This window comes from Passer montanus, unplaced genomic scaffold (assembly GCF_014805655.1).
Source record: "Passer montanus isolate IOZ18808 unplaced genomic scaffold, ASM1480565v1 scaffold14, whole genome shotgun sequence".
NCBI classification, from domain to species: domain Eukaryota; kingdom Metazoa; phylum Chordata; class Aves; order Passeriformes; family Passeridae; genus Passer; species Passer montanus.
In genome coordinates, this window is record NW_024360941.1 from 12,470,578 (window position 1) to 12,488,868 (window position 18,291).

Consider the following 18,291-nt stretch of genomic DNA (forward strand, 5'->3'; position numbering starts at 1 on the left):
TAAAGATGGACGTGTCACCAAGTCGTGTGAGAAAAGCCTGAGAACAAACGGGGCCACTCCGTCTCCAAGGGTTCTCCCTTGAACTGGGCGGAACAGCCTATTAAGGGCTTACTTAATTACTTTAATGACTCTGGACAGGCTTTAAAATGCAGTCAGCTCCGGGGCTAAGGGGAGGGGTAGGGGGTGCCGGGGATTTGAAGGCTGGCGGCGGAGACGGGGCCGGGGATGCGGCGAGCGGGGCGCAGGGCGCGATACCGCGTCCTGCGCCCCGCTCGCCGCATCCCCGGCCCCGTCCCCGCCGCTATTGTGGGACAGTCACGTGTGTCCCCGAGGTCCACGTGGGGCGACACAGCTGGGCCGCCCCCGGCTGCGTGGACGGGGGCGAGGAGGGGGAGAAAGGAAGAAGAGAGAAGAAAAAAAACCCCTCATCCCCTCGCCCCCTTCCACCCTGATCTTTAATGCATACACTCCCTCGGCGCCGCTCTCCCGTAATCCTATGGGATCAGCAGGCCCGTGGAGGCCCCCCGGGGTCCCCCCCAAGAAGTGATGGCTTTATAAGGGGGCCGAAGAGAGAGGGGATGCAGAGCCCACCATGGCCTCCAAGCTCAAGGAGCGGAGGGTGAGTCGTCGCCCGCCTTGCGCGCACGGGTCTGCGGGGCCGCCAAGCCGGCCTGGCCCCGAGCCCTTCGCCGCCTTTCCCTTTGAAAAGCCTCCCCACAAAAAACAACCACACGTCCCTCACAAAAACAAGGCTGCCCTGCCGGGGCCGTTCGCGCAGCCGGGGAGCCTCCAGGGCCGCGCGGCGAGGACCGGCTACCGGAGCACCATCATCCTTCCCGAAGCCGCGTCGCGCCCGGCACCACTGCTCGGAGCGGGGCTGGGGACTGGCTTCCCTGGAGGGGTCGAGACCGGGGCCGGCTGTCACAGCGAGACTGGATCCGTCTGTTTTCTCTTCCCCACTAACGCGCCCCATATGTTTTGCAGAGGACGCCGGTTTCCCACAAAGTGATTGAGAAGCGGAGGAGGGACCGCATCAACCGCTGCCTCACCGAGCTGGGGAAGACGGTGCCCATGGCTCTGGCCAAGCAGGTAGGCGGGGGGGAGCAGCCCCTACGCCCTTTTCTCCCCGACATACCCCCCGATACGGCGGGGCTAGGGGGCGGCCCAGTGGAACGCAGAGCAGTCTCAGGGGAGATGTGATGCCCACCTGCCCTGCCTGTTGCAGAGCTCGGGAAAGCTGGAGAAAGCGGAGATCCTGGAGATGACGGTGCAGTACCTGCGGGCCCTGCACTCGGCGGACTTTCCCCGCGGCCGGGAGAAGGGTAGGTGGGTGGGAGCGACCTCCCGCGGCCCCCGCCAGGTCACTCGCGGCATGGAGGCGGCCTTCCCCGCTCCTCTCCCGACCAGACCCTGAGGAGCTCGATTCCCTTCCCTTTCCTTTCCAGCAGAGCTGCTCTCCGAGTTCGCCAATTACTTCCACTACGGCTACCACGAGTGCATGAAGAACCTGGTCCACTACCTGACGACGGTAGAGAGGATGGAGACCAAAGACACCAAGTACGCCCGCATCCTGGCCTTTCTCCAGTCCAAAGCACGCTTCGTTACCGAGCCTCTCTTCACGTCCCTGGGCTCCCTCCCGGAGCCGGACTTTTCCTACCCGCTGCATCCTGGGCCCGAGTGCCCCGGGCACGTCCACAGTCCCGCCGAGGGCGTGCTCCAGCCGCCCTCGGGGGGGCCATTCCCCTGGCACGGCGCCGCCCGCAACCCCTCCCTGCCCTACCACTTGCCCAGCGCCGCCGTACCCCTCGCCAGCCCCGGCCAGCAGCGCAGCACTTTCCTCTCATCCGTGCAGGGGCTGGACCGCCACTACCTCAACCTCCTCGGCCATTCCCACCCCAACGCGTTCGGGCTGCCCCCGGGCCAGCACCCCTCCATGCTATAGAGACTCGTCCCGCCTAAAAAACACCTATTTATGACCGCGGACACTGCGGGCTACACCCGGGCGCACGGGGAGGCTGCTGGGGGCAGGGAGATGCGCAGGGGTCCCGGCTGGCGAGGAGCCCCCGGGAACCCAGCTCTGCCCCCGCCCGCCCTCTCCAAGGGCCTGAAGCTGTCCCCACCCGCTCGTCTTCCCACCTCCGGGTTCAGTGCCTGTACAAGTTATGCCTTGGAATAAAAGTTTATACCCGCCGCTGCTTTTTGTTTCCGTGAGGGAGCTTCCTCGGGTGGCGGTGGGAGTCTCCCCACGCAGCCACCCAGGGCAAAAAAACCCACGAGCGAGCCGTGGTCAGCGAGGGCCGGGAGCTTGCTGCACGCAGCGGCCGTGGCCGGCGCTTCGGGCAGGCGGGGCAGGACGCGACGGGCCGGGGGTCGGTGCCGCCGGCTTCTGCTCCCAGGCTGTCACCGGAGGCTGGGAGGGAGTGCCGGGGTGCTCCGGAGGTGGCGGATGTCCCGTTCCCCCGCAAACCCTGCGGGTGCTGCCCTCCCACGCGCCCGTGGAGGGTGCTCCAGAGGCACGTGTCCGAACGGCATCTCCCGTGTGCTTTGCCAGCGAATTTCTCTGCGGCGCAGCTTGTTCAGAGGAGGAAGAGTAATGGTGAAGGCGCAGGACGGGGCGGGGAGGGCAGGCGGCCGCCGCGGAGGTGCGGGGCGCTGAGAATAAAACCAGTGGAAGCTCCGGGAACGAGTCCTTCCAGCCTCGCCGCCGGCGCGGAACCGCGGCACGGCTTCTCCCGACGGGGAACTCCAGCCCCGCCTGAACCAAGCGTCCCGGGTGTCTCCATAGCCCCTGGAAGCAGGGAAGCCCGGCCGTGCCCGGCGGGGCCGGAGCCGTCGAGGGGTAAATTAACTTATTCCAGTTGGGTGGGGAGGCTTTGAGGAGATTTGACCTGGGCTGTTTGCCCAGGTCGCGGGATGGGCTGACCCGCAATTTGTAAACCAACCCGACCCTTTATTCGGAGACAGACAAAAAGATCTTCATTACAATGAGTAAAAAGTGGAATGTGTATCTTCCATTTAACCTGTAAATACAAGAAAAGTTCCTATCCCAGATTAGTGGGGAAAAGGTCACATGGCAGGATGATGGTAAGGAGTCAGCTAGGGAGGGGAGAAACCACCCCCATTTCCTCGGGACACCTTTAGGGTGGTAAATCCAGAGGGAACTTCTCTTTTGGTCAGTGTACACAGAACAATATGGACTCAGCCAAACATTCATCAGCAGAATGGCTGGTGCCTATTATGAAGACACATGTCCAACACTCATTTTTATCAGCACTGCAGAATATGGTCAAGATGCTACATGACTTTTATTCTGTGTGCTTTAAGCTCTTGTGATCCCTCTTTGTCACTGAAGCATTAAAGATATGGCATTTTCCTGAAAATATAAATATATTCAGCATTTTGATCCCTGTTAACCAAATTAAACAAAACTTTCCTTTGCTAAGTAGATTTTCTCTGTGGGATTAGCAGAGGGCCACCATGGTCAAAACTGGGGTCATTTGCATATAATTTTGCAAACTCGCACTGGTCCATGACAGTCTTTGTCTCTCCAATGTTGCTGTCCTGCATTTCTTCTTCTTCTCTCTCTTTTTTTTTTTCCCTTTTCATTTTCATTTAGCTGTGGAGGATAAACCCCTCTTTGGCTTTACAATGACTTTAGGATAAAAGTCTCCCCTCCCTCCACTCTTTCAGGGCTCTGAGCTCACGCTCCTGCTTTTGGCCCTGAAACTATTTCGGAATTTGCTAAAGTCATCTGTACCAGGCATGGGAACTGAGCTGCCTTCCCAGTGCACCATGCTCTGTGCACACAGGTGGGTCAGCATAGGCAGTGGGGTACAGAGCTCCCTTGGGACAGGCATCCCCTCTCTTTTGACAGAGGTTTAGCTCATTTGTCTTGATTTCATTTTACATTTCTGTGCCAATAGGACAGAGACTTTTAGCCTTTTCCCCCCCTTGGATTTATTTTAGCTCTGCCATGAGCATCATCTTCCCACCTTGCTGGGAGCAGGTGGGAGCTGGATGACACCTGTGCTGGGCCTGCTAAAGGCTGTACCTGGTCCCAGGTGGGGTGCCCGTCTGGGCTGGCAATGCTCATCATCTGGACAGGAGTGACATTTACTGGTGTCCAGGAGCAGCTAGCACAGGGAATGAATAGAGAAGGGCTGTTCCTGAAAATAAACTACTTTAATTCCCAAACCCCCAAAATATTAGATTCTGTGTTATGTACCTACTTGGCTAAAAACCTTAATGGTGAATGATTTGCTCTATCATGTCTTATTCCTTTCCTTCAGCTAGCATATTTCTCACTCCTAGGCTTTCACATCTCTTTTGCCTTCCTTTCCCATGCCTTTAATGCCCTCTTTTATACCTCATCTCCCTGCTATCGGAATTCCTCTCTTTTCCTCACACATTCCATGTCCTACATGTACTGCAATTCTTCTCACCCCAGAAAACAGTTGTACAGCATGGTCACACCTCAGTAATTTCTTTATGTTGAGGGAAAATAAATTATGTTGGGATCAAAGGACAGCAAAATATGAGTTTACAGTTCTGTATCTGATACTGGCTCTCTCTTGCTATTTACTCAGACAGTAGAAGAGTTTCTGTTGATCTTTGTAATATTGCATTACTGAAAACATCTCCATCTCCCTAATTTATCCCAAGGATTTATTTGCATTATTATTTAAATAAAACATCACCAGTTAGATCAAAGGGACATAAATAGCCTGTGCATAAACTCTCCATCTAAAAGCTTTATATTTTCAATTGGTAACAGGCAAAGCCTGGAGGAAATTCTACTGTCTCACTTTTACTATTTAAATAAGTAAAAAAAATGTTTATGGACTTTGAGCATATATAACACAGATCAGAACTCTTCTTTCTTCCCATGGTTTTACACCAGTCTGAATGCATTATTCAAAGACCTAGGGGCTTTGCTGGTGGTGCCACACTGTGGAGTTTCCAGCCTTGGAAACAGAGCCAATGCCACTGAAAAAAGTCTCCAAATTCAGGACAACACAGTCATTCTTGGGGCATCTCATCAACCAGGTCAGTAGCTAACTAGAAAAGAGTATTTTTAATGCACTTTGGGTCTGTAACCCTGCTTGCAGCACTGGACCACAAAGAGCTGCATCAGCACACCTATAGGGACTGAGCCATGAGTTTGAAAGAAGCAGCTGAGGGAAAGAGGAGGAACTGCACCAATGAAGGCTTTTAATTACAGATCTGTTCCAATAGAGATGCACACAATAATTGGCTTCCTAGTGGTATGGATATGATCCCTTTCCTGTGGTGAAGATCCTGCCAGTGGTCCCACTGCTCCATGGAATGCTGCTGCTATTTCTCAGGCTCAAAGGTACCCCAGGGTTGCCTGCATGATTTGACCAGGATCATGCCAGAAATGCTATTAGAGTAGAGGATCTTAGGTGCCAGGGTACAATGATCACCCCAATCAGATCAGCTTCTTGCCCTTCTGCCATTTAATTCTCAGAGAGAATTAAATAGTGCCTAGAAGTCCAGGGGGATTATTTTTCCATTATAAATTGAATCTATTATAAGGAGGAGGAAACTTTCTGTTTGTCTGTGGAACAGCCTGTGTATTAGACACATGCTACTGAAGCAGCTGCAGACTTGTCCAGCAACCCTTTTGCAAAGGAAGACTTTTGGAAGGAAACCCTCCAGCCAACAAGTTCATATTTGCTGAGATGTATCATCTCCCACAGATTTGCCTCCTGCCTTGGGTGAGTCTCACATCATCATATCTATTTCTAGCAAACTTTCCTGTGTAGTGTATAAAGGCTGTTTTAGGAAAAGAACACTGAATTTTCTTGAAGAGAAAAGTGATTGTAGAAAGAAGCACAAGAAAAGTCATTTTAATGTGTATGTAATGTTAAAACTTGGATGCCTACCCACGTAACACTATTTCTAGCAAACTTTCCTGTGTAGTGTATAAAGGCTGTTTTAGGAAAAGAACACTGAATTTTCTTGAAGAGAAAAGTGATTATAGAAAGAAGTACAAGAAAAGTATGTATGTAATGTTAAAACTTGGATGCCTACCCACGTAACACTGCATATAGAGTGGCATATTAAAACAAACAAAACTAATTTTAAAAGATGAGAAAAAGCAACACTGAAGACTATTAGATGAAACATCACATGGGAAGAAAGAGGAGTAGTTTGTAAGACTCAAACTCAGAATATTAAATTAGGAATTTTATCAAACAATTAAACTGAGGAAAGAGATTGTTTAACATTTATCTTCAAGCTACAGCAACTGAAATGTGAATTATGCTTCATCAGAAGTAACACAATTAATTAGGCTGAAAAAACCCACTTTTGCTAACAGGAAATCTAAACTTTAGTATGTATGCTCTGAAAAGTTAAAGGCAATCTAATTTTTAATTAAGAATACAACACCTCCAAGTGCAGTTCTAGTCTACATAATGACTATGTAATTAAAAAATGAGGCCCTTCAAACAGGAGTCCTTCAAGGCAACAGGGAATTCATTACAGGGTCTGTGACTCAGTACTTATGCTTTTGGTGAACAGTATGAAGTTATTTTTACCCCTGCTGAGGGCTTAACCCAGAGCATGTAGAAATATTTACACCAGCTCACCCTGCAGTACTTTGTTTAGAGATGCTTGGTCTCCTACTAGCTTTGTGGAAACCACGCAGTGCCTGAGCTCTGAGCTTATCTCCATCTCTTGTGAATTCCAGCACTAAAATTATGCTTTCAGTTCCATAAAGGGTGCAGGTAATTAGAGTAGGACCCAGTCCAACTGGAACCCTTAAGGCCAGGATCATGGCAGAAAGTGCCTTCATTGTAATTCAACATACTGTACCTCCATCTCCCTGTCCTTAGTTCCTAGCCTGAGGCTTAGTTAGACGTTCTTTCAGGAAGTTGAAGTCTCAAGGATGAATGCTAAAAACTGTGTTCCTCTTTGGGAGCACCTTCTTATAACCACTCTTCCCCTACAATGCAATTTCTGTGTTCTTTGAAGGAACCACCATGTGCTGGTTCAGCCTTTCAAAGGAGATGGTAGTCAGTCAGATGGTAGTCAGCCAAGGGAGGGTTTGATCTCAAGGTATCAGCTTGAAGGGGATGTTCAGTTTAGAGGCACTAGCAGGAAGCTGTGACATGGTTTCAGTGCTTTCTCACTGCTAGGGAGGAGTGGAGACTATGGCTTTTGCCTTTCCCTTCTTTCTCCTGTGGAGGTACATGTGATCACCATGCACTACACACACAGGAAGCTTATACAGGCCCTCTTCCATAGTACACCTGGATTCAGTTTAGCTTTTCTCAGTAATTCCTAGTCTGGTTTGGCTGCTATTTGTTTACATGTGGCTTCATTCAATCCTCATAGCTTCCTATGCCTGCTACATTAGTGCCATTCCAGGAATTCACAGAGATTAGCCTTAAAGGTCAGTCTTTTATGACTAAGATATACAATTGGTCTTTTCTACTTTTTCCCCCCAAACTAGAATGTCCTTCAATGTATCCTAGGGCAACCTCAAGGTTTGATACACCTGACAAGTTTTTGATACAACTGTACAACCTTACTCACCACAAGAGGTGACGCCACTACAGCCATGAGCAAAGATTAGGGTATAGAGTTTTTCCCTAAATGTGGTAGTATGGAAATAATTTACCCTTACTATGAAATTGCTGCTGGGGTTTCAGGACTGGAATATGTAGAAGGAATAATAACAACAAAACCTATTGAACAAACCCCACATGGCTTCAAACTGAGAAAAGTATAACAGGGATCACTGAAATTCACTGAGAACAGATTACCAAACTTCAAGAACCTCAGGAAACCCAGAGACAGTATGTATCCCATCCAACACAATTATACATTAGAATGTTCAAAGGGAATCAATATAACCCAAGTCTTTCCTGTTCCATTACAAAATGCCTTTTTATCATAGCATGTAGTAGTAATTTTTCTATGCCACAAGCTTTTCTTTCATATAGTACCTCTTCCTCTCTTAAAGAAATGAGAGAAAAACTACTCTTGTAGTTTTATTACTGAAATAACTGCAATAATTTTTGCTGTAATAATAGTAATTGCAATTATTATTGTAAATTCACTTTGATGTCTGGGAAAGGCAATAAAGTAATTGGAAATAAAGTACAAGCAAGAGTACATAATTTACTGCATAATGTCAAAACCTGCTAGACAGCAAAGATCTAGGAAAATGAATACAAATATGATAAAGGTACCACTGTTTACAAGGCACCATCTCCAGAAAAGACAGCATGTTAAAGCAAACAAGGGACTCCTACATGCTTGTTAGCTATATGCATATACTGCAATATATCCTTAGCTAGGGCAGGTGGCAGATTCCTGGACATCTATGAAGCTATAGTTGCTTCCACAAGAAGAAGACATAGTGGAGTTGCATGATTTGAGAGCTTGCGATACATATTTCAGTGGCTCCTCATGCTCATTTTATTAGTTCAACCATGCAGTCACATGTTTATGAAGATGTATGGGAAGAAAATAACCTAATCTTGTCTTAAACACATGATTATGGTGATCATGAAAATGAAGTACAGAACAGGTCGTTCCATCTCTGGTACTCAGTGGATAAAATATTCCTCCAAGAACAAATGCCACAACTAGGCACAACAATCTGCACTTAAAGGAAAGGCCAGCCTCCCTCTGTGTGCATATGGAGGAGCTAATCCAGCTCCATGAGGTCAAATGATCTTTCCATGGCGAGGAGGTTCCAAGCAGCAGTATGGTATGCTGTTCTTCACCAAGTATTACATCTTCTCAAAAGTTATTTGCAACTCTCCATGCTGCAGCTTTGAATCTTCTTTCCAGGAAATTAATATAGAATCATAGAATGATATAGGCTGGAAGGGACCTTAAAGATCACCTAGTTCCAACCTCCCTGTCATGAGCAGGGACACCTCCCACTAGAAGACCAGGCTGCTCAGACCTTCAGCCAGCCTGGCATTGAATATCTCAACAATGTGGGGCATCCACAACTTCTCTGGGCAACCTGTTTCAGTGCCTCACCACCCTCTCAGTAAAGAGTTTCTTTCAAATATCCAATTTAAACCTACATTCACTCTGAAGCTATTCCTCCTTGTCCTGTCACCACATGCCCTTGTAAATAGTCTCTCTCCATCTTTTTTTGTAGGCTCCCTTCAGCTATTAGAAGGCCACAAAGGTCACCCCAAAGCCTTCTCTTTCCCAGGCTGAAAAATCCAAATTCTTGGCCTTTCCCCATAAGAGAGGTGCTCCATTTCTCTAACTAACTAGGTGTCCCCATTCTGGACTTGCTGCAACGGGTTCATCTCCTTCCTGTGCTAAGGACCCCAGAAGTGGTGTAGCACTCCAGGTGGTGTCTTACCAGAGCAGAGGGGCAGAATTTTCCCTGATTTTCTTAGTTTGTTGTATGTTACACACAGTTAGCAACTGTGTTACAGTCAGCTTTGCTTTATACTCCCAGAAAGAGCTTCTACCACCCCTCCACAGTACAACTTACACTATTGGACATGGCAAGCAACAAGTAGGTAAAAGATGTGCATCCCTACGAGAAGTGTATGATGTAGCTAGAAGGACAGGCACTTGGAGAACACAAGTACTGTTCTGCTAGTCATGGGGATATCCTATGTTAATTTATAGCAGTGTTGCAAAGGGCTTTTTAGGTTTTGTATTTGGCCAGCTTTTTTTATGAAGTTCTTCCAAAAAAGATTTATAGTCAATTTGCCTTTTCAAAATGAGGTCAAATAGACAGAGAGAATGTTAAACTTCTTCTTGTTTTATCAGGAAGTTACAGGGATTTTGAGATTAGAGTTCTGAAACAGAGAAGTAACGCCTGCTGCCAGAATCCAGCGTCCTAAAAGCCTTTCAAAAAGTTTTCCAGGCATTGTAACTGCAAAGAGAAAAACCCCAAAGATTTCTTTATTTCAGGAAAATGACAACAATTTCCTAGGGCCTTTGAACATCCAATCACAGCTGGCTAGGACATAAGATGAGGACACAGGTCCACAAATGCCCAGGCAAAGTGCTGTCAGGTTTCTTTCCTTACCAGACTAAAATAGAAAGATGGGATGGGACCAACTGGACTTTTTCATTCATGTACTTGGAAAAATTACTTTCTTATAAAACAAGACAATACCACAAAGGAAAAATCTTTTGAGTGGTGTGATAATAGAAGAACATGCTGAAATTTATGACCATCTGACATAAAACTCTTAGCTGTCTCAAAGGAAATGTTCTGAGAATGAAGGAATCATTCTAAGCAATCTTTCTAGTCAAGAGGGATAAAGAGGCAGCTCCTGAGGATAATTTATCAGACTGATCTTATTTTCTCCCTTAAAAAAATAAGTACATTTTCTTTGGAATATATATCTTTCCCCTTTGAATTTTGAGGGAATGTGGGATCAATAGGTCAGATTCAGATATACAAGTAGGAGAAAAACAGGGCAGCTGAATCCCACCCTCATTGTTGCCTGACAAGTAGTCTAATTTATCTGCTCAGAAATTTCAAATGGGTCTAGACATCTCCATGCTAAAATATTGCATTTAATTTTTAAAAATCCTGGTTTTTGTGTGCTTGTTACACAGTCAGAAAGTGTAACAAGTTCAATCACTGAAACAGCTGTGCAGTTGACAAATACTTTTTGCATACTAGTTGCATGTACCACAGACCAGATGGAAAGAATTTTATGTGGGGAAGAATGGATTATTTACCATTTCCCTCCAGCAAGCACTGTTTCAGACAAAATTCTTAGCCATCCACTGAAGGCCAGTGTCCTTTCTCCATAATCTGGTTGTCAAAATGTCAAGCTCAGAAGCTTGAGCCCCTCCACAGCACTGGTTTAGCTCTGAAATGTCTGCATAATTACAGCCACCTTATTCCCCTGCCACCTTTTCCACCATGAAGCAAAGGTCTTCAAGGACTCTATGTATAAAACATCTCCTTGTAAAATAACAAAATTTATATTATTAAGCACATGCATACTAGGGGAGAATTTTGCTTTCCATTGCTTTAAATGGAAATAAATTATTTTCTCCTCTTCTCTCTTTTACTTTCCTTCCTTACAGGCACTGAAATTTTACCAGCTCTGGCTGCTAACATGAGTGAAGTGAATAATGCTGTGTTCTCATAAGTGTACTTAGGAGCTGGCATTCCATTATAAGTAGGTACATCATAGCATAGCCAATCTTTAAACCTATCTTTAGGAAAATAATTTATTATTATTTAGAATTCTTCAGCAACCAGTTTTGACGCTGAAGCTTGTGCTTTGTACATTTTAAGAAGAAAGATGATGCTGAGATAAGGTGCTATTTTGGTGCTGAACCCCTTACTCATCCAGTTTCTTTCCATTTTTTGGAACAGTGCACTATATTAGAACACAGTTTCACAACCACCATTTTTTTCCCTAGTGAAAGAAATTATATTTGCCCACACCTGACTACCAGCATGTCAGAATCACAGCTGAGCTTCTTCATAATCTTAAATTATTGGCTTCTTTTCAGAGTGGACAATGCCTGGCATTGGGAAAATATGCTGAGCTCAAGAAGTAACCAAATGTCTCACAAACTCCTGAAAACCCAATGTGTTGTCCCTATAACTAGATTTCCAGGGCTATTTCAGACTGGTTGTCAAACCTTCCCTCCACACCCTAAAAGAATGTGTCATGTTTATAACCAGACTTTAAACAAAGTGTAAGGACACTATATTATAGAATCATAAAATATCCTGAATTGGAAGGAACATACAAGGATCATCAAAGTCCAGCTCCTGGTCCTGCACAGGACAGTCCCAATGACAGACAATGACCATTTTGAACAAAACCAGGAAGTTATTCTAATCATTAGCCAAACTGTGTACTCATCCAGCAAACTCCCAGCAAAGTCATTGATAACTTCAGAAATTTTTCTACAGATCATAGTTAACAAGCTAACAGATACCACACTGCTAAATGATGCCTGCTCAGATCCTATGAATGAGGGATATTAGTGGATCTCCAAGGATGTCACCACTCATCATGGTTCAGCCTTATTGTCACCATGATCTCCAAGGCTGTATTGTCTTATTACTTCAGCATAAGACACATGGTCTCCGGAGGGAGACACTGAGAGCTAACTTCATCTCAATCTCCAAATTCCTTCTTTATCACTGCAGTGTTTCTTCTGTAAGCTCAAAATGCTCCTGCATAGCTTAAGGCAGAAAAAGAAACCAACGCAAAAAACTATTAAAAATACTCTTCCTGTTATCATGCTGGTACAAATTCTCCTTGTGGGTTGACTTCTGGTGCCTTCAGAGGCCTCCACATACCCAATATATCACAATATCACAATTTCTATGTGGTCCCAATGATGTATTCCAGGACCACTACCATCCTGAAGTTTTCTAGAAGATGAGATAAACCAGTTGACAGATTAGAAAGAGCAAGCAAGACCCTACAGAGGTCCCCAAGTCAAGATTAATTAGATGATCTTTAATGTTCCTTTCAAACTAAACCATTTCATAATTTCATGATTACTGCCAGGTTACGGTCCCAAATCCTCCTCTAATTTCTCATTTCTCCTTGTTTCTGCCATTCTTCAGACCATAATGTAATTAATACTTTGAACTATAGAGCAGATCCCATAGTTTCCATGGTATTTGACACCATATCAAATTAATCACTGCTCAAAATTTACGCCAGTGGAAAAAATAATGCATATTATGCATTGTTGATAGTGCAGTGTTGACCCTGCAAGGATTTGCTTATAAGCTCAGCCTTGTGCACATGACTTCCTTTCCTTTACTGAGTGCTGCCTCATACAGATTTCAGAGGAACCAGATTGCAGAGGAAAACTAGATTGAGGTAAAGTGTTGATACCACAGAAATATTGTAGGGACTGGCAGCCCTGGAAAAAAATAGTGGTGATAATGGTACATTCTTCCAACCCAACAAGGACTCAGTCCCTGAAAATGACCAGGACAAAGATTAAAGGTTACAAAACAGCCACCCTGCATGCTTGGAAGTAGGACCTCAGCTACAGCCCTGAGCTTTTCTGTTGAATTTTAACCCAGAAGGATCAATCAGTTCTAACCCAGTGGAAGACAAGCTGTTCTTCAGGACCAAAAGAAGTAGCATTGCAGGAGCAAGACACCTATTTTTCTACACTTGCCCTGGCTTATCTTCCTGACTTCTATATTTTTAAGTTCTTATTTTCCTTCTAATTCTGTGAATCATTCTTCTCTTTAGACTCAGATCCCAGCCCGAACTGAGGTCTCTCATCAGAGACACTAGGCAGCCCTTTTAGGAAAGAGAAACAATCAGTTTGCTCTTCTTTCTTCAGTCATGAGGTCTGTTCCTTAACAAAATACAGGGGCCTAGGCAAGTGAGCAACATTCGTCACTGTAATACCTGCCAGTACAATTTCCAGGGATTTTAATTCTTAAAAGGTAACCACAGGTGTGGTGTTGCTGGGCAGCACTGTTTAAGCACAGCAGATCAGATGCTGTTCTGATTTATAGCTCTGGCAGCTCAAGTGATTGCAGGAGCTGGCAGCTTTGCACATGCCCTCTGAAGGGCAAGATGCCCAGATAAAACATGTTGGCAGGCGTGCCTGCCTTTCCAGCCACCCTGCACAAGCGTGCCTTCCCAGCGCCGCAGCACCACAAAGCGGGTGCAAAGCAGCTTTCAGAAAGACCAAGCACCTCCAGGTGGCCAAGGGCACGGAGCTGAGGCAAATGTCTGTGGTGGGCAGAGCCACAGTCCAGCGGGGTTAAAAGCGAGGCTATCCAAATTCATCCAAGACCTGCAAATCTGGAAACACGTAAACCCTACATGCGTCAGATAAAGAAGCCAGAAAGAAAGGTGCCCCCTAATGAGTTTTTTTTGCGCTTGGGTGAGCGAAAGGGCTGCTTCAGGAGGCTAATAACTGAAAACCTTCCAGGCTTTTGTCCGGAGAAATGGCAGGCACTTTCCATCCCTTTGAAAAAAAGAAGGCCTTTCGGAGTCTTCACGAGAGATGTGGATTTTAAGGGCGACCTTAGGTCATACAGAACTAATCAAGCGAAAACAATAAGAAAATTAGACTGACAGTCAGCAAGTATCTGAGGACTTTATCAAAAAGAATTAGGAATGGACAAATTCACTGGGAGCAAAGGATCAGATCTGCAAGGTGGCATTGTGTGGTGGGATTAAATTATTTATTCATTGTTAATTTATTTATTTATGTATGTGCAAATGACCTAGCTGCTGCAGGTGCTGAGGAGTTTCTGAAAAGGCCCAGTTTTAGAGCCAAGGCTAGAATATTGGTCCATTTAACTCATTCTTTTCCTTAAGGCGATCAAACAGTGACTTTTATCTAGGAGATAGAGGAGGAAAACCATATGTGTACTGGGAATGATGCGGGGACTGAGCAGCACTAAGTACGCAAGTATTCCAGTCTCATTCAAGAATGCTGTGCAGTTTAATGTCCAGCAAATTAGCAAATGAATGCTTATGTCAATATGTGAAAAATCCCTAGTTGGTTTAAACAGATAAAAAGCCTCTTGGGAAATGGAAGAAAATGCAGGCTTTCTCTCCCTGTCTTTTTTAAAGAAAGAAAGAGAAACAGTACTTATTAAGTTTTCCCCAAACTTACAAAAAGTTGCAGAAAACACCAACAACCTACATGGATGCTGGATCTTATATGTACATGAAATTTTTCCAGTGCTGCTACTGGAGAAATACGAAAATCTTTTGCACTCTTTGAATCACATATTTGCTATTCAGAAGGAAACAGTTAAAATCTGGGACAGTTACAGGGCCAGTAAGATGCTACCCTGCTACTTCTCTCTTAAAGGTACAGGACATCAAAAGCCCTGGAGAGGGTCCATATTTACATTTTTCCCTGATTTATAAATTCTGCCTTGAGAACAAAATCCAGAAACACCTCTCATTTTTTTCTTCTCCAAATTTAACCATTTATAGGAAAGGGTAAATTGTCATCTCATGTTTCCCTTGACCCAGCAGAGCAAAGCCACAGTGGGGACTCTGTGTACGACATGACCCTGGAGAAAAAAGGAACACGAGATCTCAGCATGGGGGTTGGAGGCAAGAAGTCACACATATCGAAAATGACAGCGTCACATCAGTTAATGCCATGTGATAAGGGAGTCCTGCTGGGGTTTATGTCCTTCTGCAGAGATACACTTAAATGTTGGCTGGTAAGGAAGATTTTTTACCAACTCCAGAAAGGGATTGTAGATATTTGGTCAGGAAAGATCATAATGCATTATCTTTCTTCAGAAAAAGCATCAGTAGCTATGCTAGGGATCATAAAACTTCTCCATGAGACACATCTTGGACCCGGACAGGCAGGTTTATCCACTTATGCTTTGCACATGGTATTTCCCTCCTCTTGGCCATACTTAAGCCCTCTTCTCAAAACCAGTCTTCATCACGTCCTATTGGAGAAAGGGCTACTAAAGAAAAAATAGAGGGCATTTTAAAGAAGAAATATCTTTAATATTACTAAATTTAAAGCTTCAACTCAGATTAAAAGTTCAATGAGCCAATTTCTCAAGCCATGCAAAATAGAAACAACACAGGCCATGTAGAAAGTCTGCTTCCTCCCTGGAGTGATAAAGTCCTCCTTTCTCCTTTCATCCTCACACATTACATTCTCCTCCTGAATGTAATGTGTGAGGATGAATTCAGTGATAATGAATGCCAGCACGTCACTAATACACTACCCCTTGCCTTCTGCAGCCCACTGAGAGCTGTGACACACAGTAAGCAGGGAGCCTGCTGACCTGTGCTCTTAGTCTATCAGCTGTCAGGGTGCCTTTTAAAATGGCAAGAGCCAAAAGCAGTTAAATAGCATTGAGAGTTCAGCTGTGTCAGGAACAAGCAGCACAGGCCAGGCCACTTCTTGGTCATCATTTCAAATGGATTGAGTTCCAGCTCATAAGAGAAATACTTACTATCACTATGCAAGGACATGATCTAGAGTTATCCTCATCCCCAAGACTATCCAATTCACTTTCTGTGTTGTCTCTGTCTGAAACATATTGACAATGTTTCACCTATCTCAAACAAACTTCATCGCTACCTGCCTACTTTTGGTGTTACAATCATTAGATAAAATATCAGTATTTCCATGAGTATTATTACTACTGGAAGTAGAATCCTTCAGTATTATGTTCCAATTTTTCCACCTCTGGTGTGCTGTTCACTTCCACAGTAGATTCCAAAGACCTTAGATTCATAGGGCTAATGAATAAAATGCAGGCAAACTGAACCAGGGACATCTTGCTGCTTCTGGAACTCTGCACAGTTAAATGGGCAAGGAGCTGAATTCACACAACCCAGCCCCAAAAGAAGATTCTTCCAGGAACTACCAGACTCTGAAGCTTAGCCTTGAACAGGATCCCATCAGCTAGTGCCATTGTCATTAACTGCCGAGTCCTACTGGAAGTTGTTGCAAATTATAGGATATAAAATTATCTGAGGTTTTAATAGCCTTTCATGTAGAGTACTGAAGTGAAAGACTGAAGTGAAAGTATAGAAATATCTTATATTGCTTACTGTTATTAAATTCTGGCTTCTCTAACATTTTGTGTCTAAAAGAACTCTTTCCTTCGAGATGCTGTGGACAAGTATGGGATTTAAGCTCAGAGTTAGTAAGGCTGTGCTCTAGTACCATCTGCCCATGGAACTGAAGGATGCATGCAGGCACAGTTTTTGCTTCTGTTTTTATGTATGTAAATTGGAGACCTGAAACAACTATTGCTTTTGTACTTAAGATGTATCAACAGTTATTGTTATTGTTCTGCCTTTGGTTTAAGATTGGGACCCACAGAGCCATTCTGCCTAGACCTTCTCAGCACCATCCTAGTTCAGGCAGCCAAGGCATTGAAATCCCTTGCATTTGCACAACACTGAAAGTAAAGGGTGGTACCTGAGATTTTCTTGGCTGCACCAGCCTTCAAGGAAGAGTAACTTCTAAGTGAGACAAACCAGAATATTATGCTACGTTTCCAATGAAAATTTTGTCTCCTTGTAAAAAGACTTATCCAAACAGATCCACAGATTTTACTGAAAAACAAAGATTTTTCTTAATAAGAAACAGACAAAGTCCATTTAAATGTATGATTTAGCATTTTTCAGCATAAAGGATAAAGGGGAAAAATGTACAAGGTCATAAAATGATCTGCAAAAGTAGAACAATGTTAAGAAAGACATTACTATAAAATTCCTGTCAGAGAGGAACACATAGTTTGCATTAATAAATATATCAGTACGTGACCCCAAAGAGCCCTTCTTAAAGAATAGGAACTTTGACTTGGCTGATCAGACATTCAGCAACACAAAGACTAAGGTGGCAAGTGCAATGCAAATCTGCCCTTTGGGATCTGGTCTATGATGATGGCTGCTACCACACAAGTGTTTTCAAGACCCCTTTATATTTTCCCTACCACTCAAAATGTGCAAGTTCTGAAACTGAAACACCATGTTAGTCCCCAGCATCAAAAGTCAAACGGGACTCATCCCAAAATGGGTATGTTCCTAGGCTGAACTAGCAACAAATCCATTCCTTCAAACTCTGCTTAGTCATAAAAAAATACAGACTGGATTTCCTTCAAATATTATAATATTAAACAAGACTGGCCTTCTTTCAAATATTATAATATTACACAAACTTAAATATGTTTGTGGGAAGAAGAAGGAACTGCTAATATACTTACTGTGTGGCTGGTCACAGCTGCTGTTGCTCTTTTATATAGTCTTCCAAGCAGGGTCTGAGATAATATATACAATACAGACAGAAGAGAGAAGTCCAGACACCCAGCAGCTCAGCCCTATTTAGGTGTTTTTAGGAAATGAAACAGGGAATTAGCTGTTTGGCTGGCACAGATGCATATTGTAGCCTTTCTCTCAAGGGAAGCAGTCTGGCAAAATTTGCTTTGGCTTAATTTAAAGGGAAGACATGGAGGAAAAGAAACCAAAGAAGCAAATTATTTTGCTGGATAGCATCAGTACAGAGCCCTTAGAAAGTCTACAGAAGTAGAGAGAAACTGCAGAGAAACTGCAGAGAAACTCTGCCCCTTCCAGAGACAATGTATATATTGTTTCTTATACTTTGATCTGAATTAAGCATATGAAAATACAATTTATATACAATCAAATATATTATTGTTTAGAAGAAATGGCATTTTCACATTTCATACTGATTAGAAGCTATCAGGGAAAAAAAAACGCAAAAAATTTCCACATAATTTCTTTCACATCTTACAGGAGGCTACTAAGTGGAGGAAAACAGTTTCACAAGGTCTCCCTGACC

The 18,291-nt window shown here is 44.4% G+C and overlaps 1 protein-coding gene across 2 annotated transcripts; it reads left to right on the forward strand.

The window, feature by feature from the left end:
• Nucleotides 1-315: 315 nt before the first annotated feature.
• On the forward strand, nt 316-2,642 carry HELT (helt bHLH transcription factor). Of its 2 annotated transcripts, none has more exons than XM_039700194.1 (4): nt 316-619; nt 985-1,089; nt 1,226-1,322; nt 1,446-2,642. In XM_039700194.1, the coding sequence occupies exons 1-4, from the start codon at nt 593-595 to the stop codon at nt 1,940-1,942; spliced, it is 726 nt and encodes a 241-aa protein (XP_039556128.1). In that variant the 5' UTR covers nt 316-592; the 3' UTR covers nt 1,943-2,642. The 2 variants fall into 2 exon arrangements, with proteins under 2 accessions (XP_039556128.1, XP_039556131.1); XM_039700197.1 differs by having other exon boundaries at nt 1,449-2,595.
• The last annotated feature ends 15,649 nt before the right edge of the window (nt 2,643-18,291 follow it).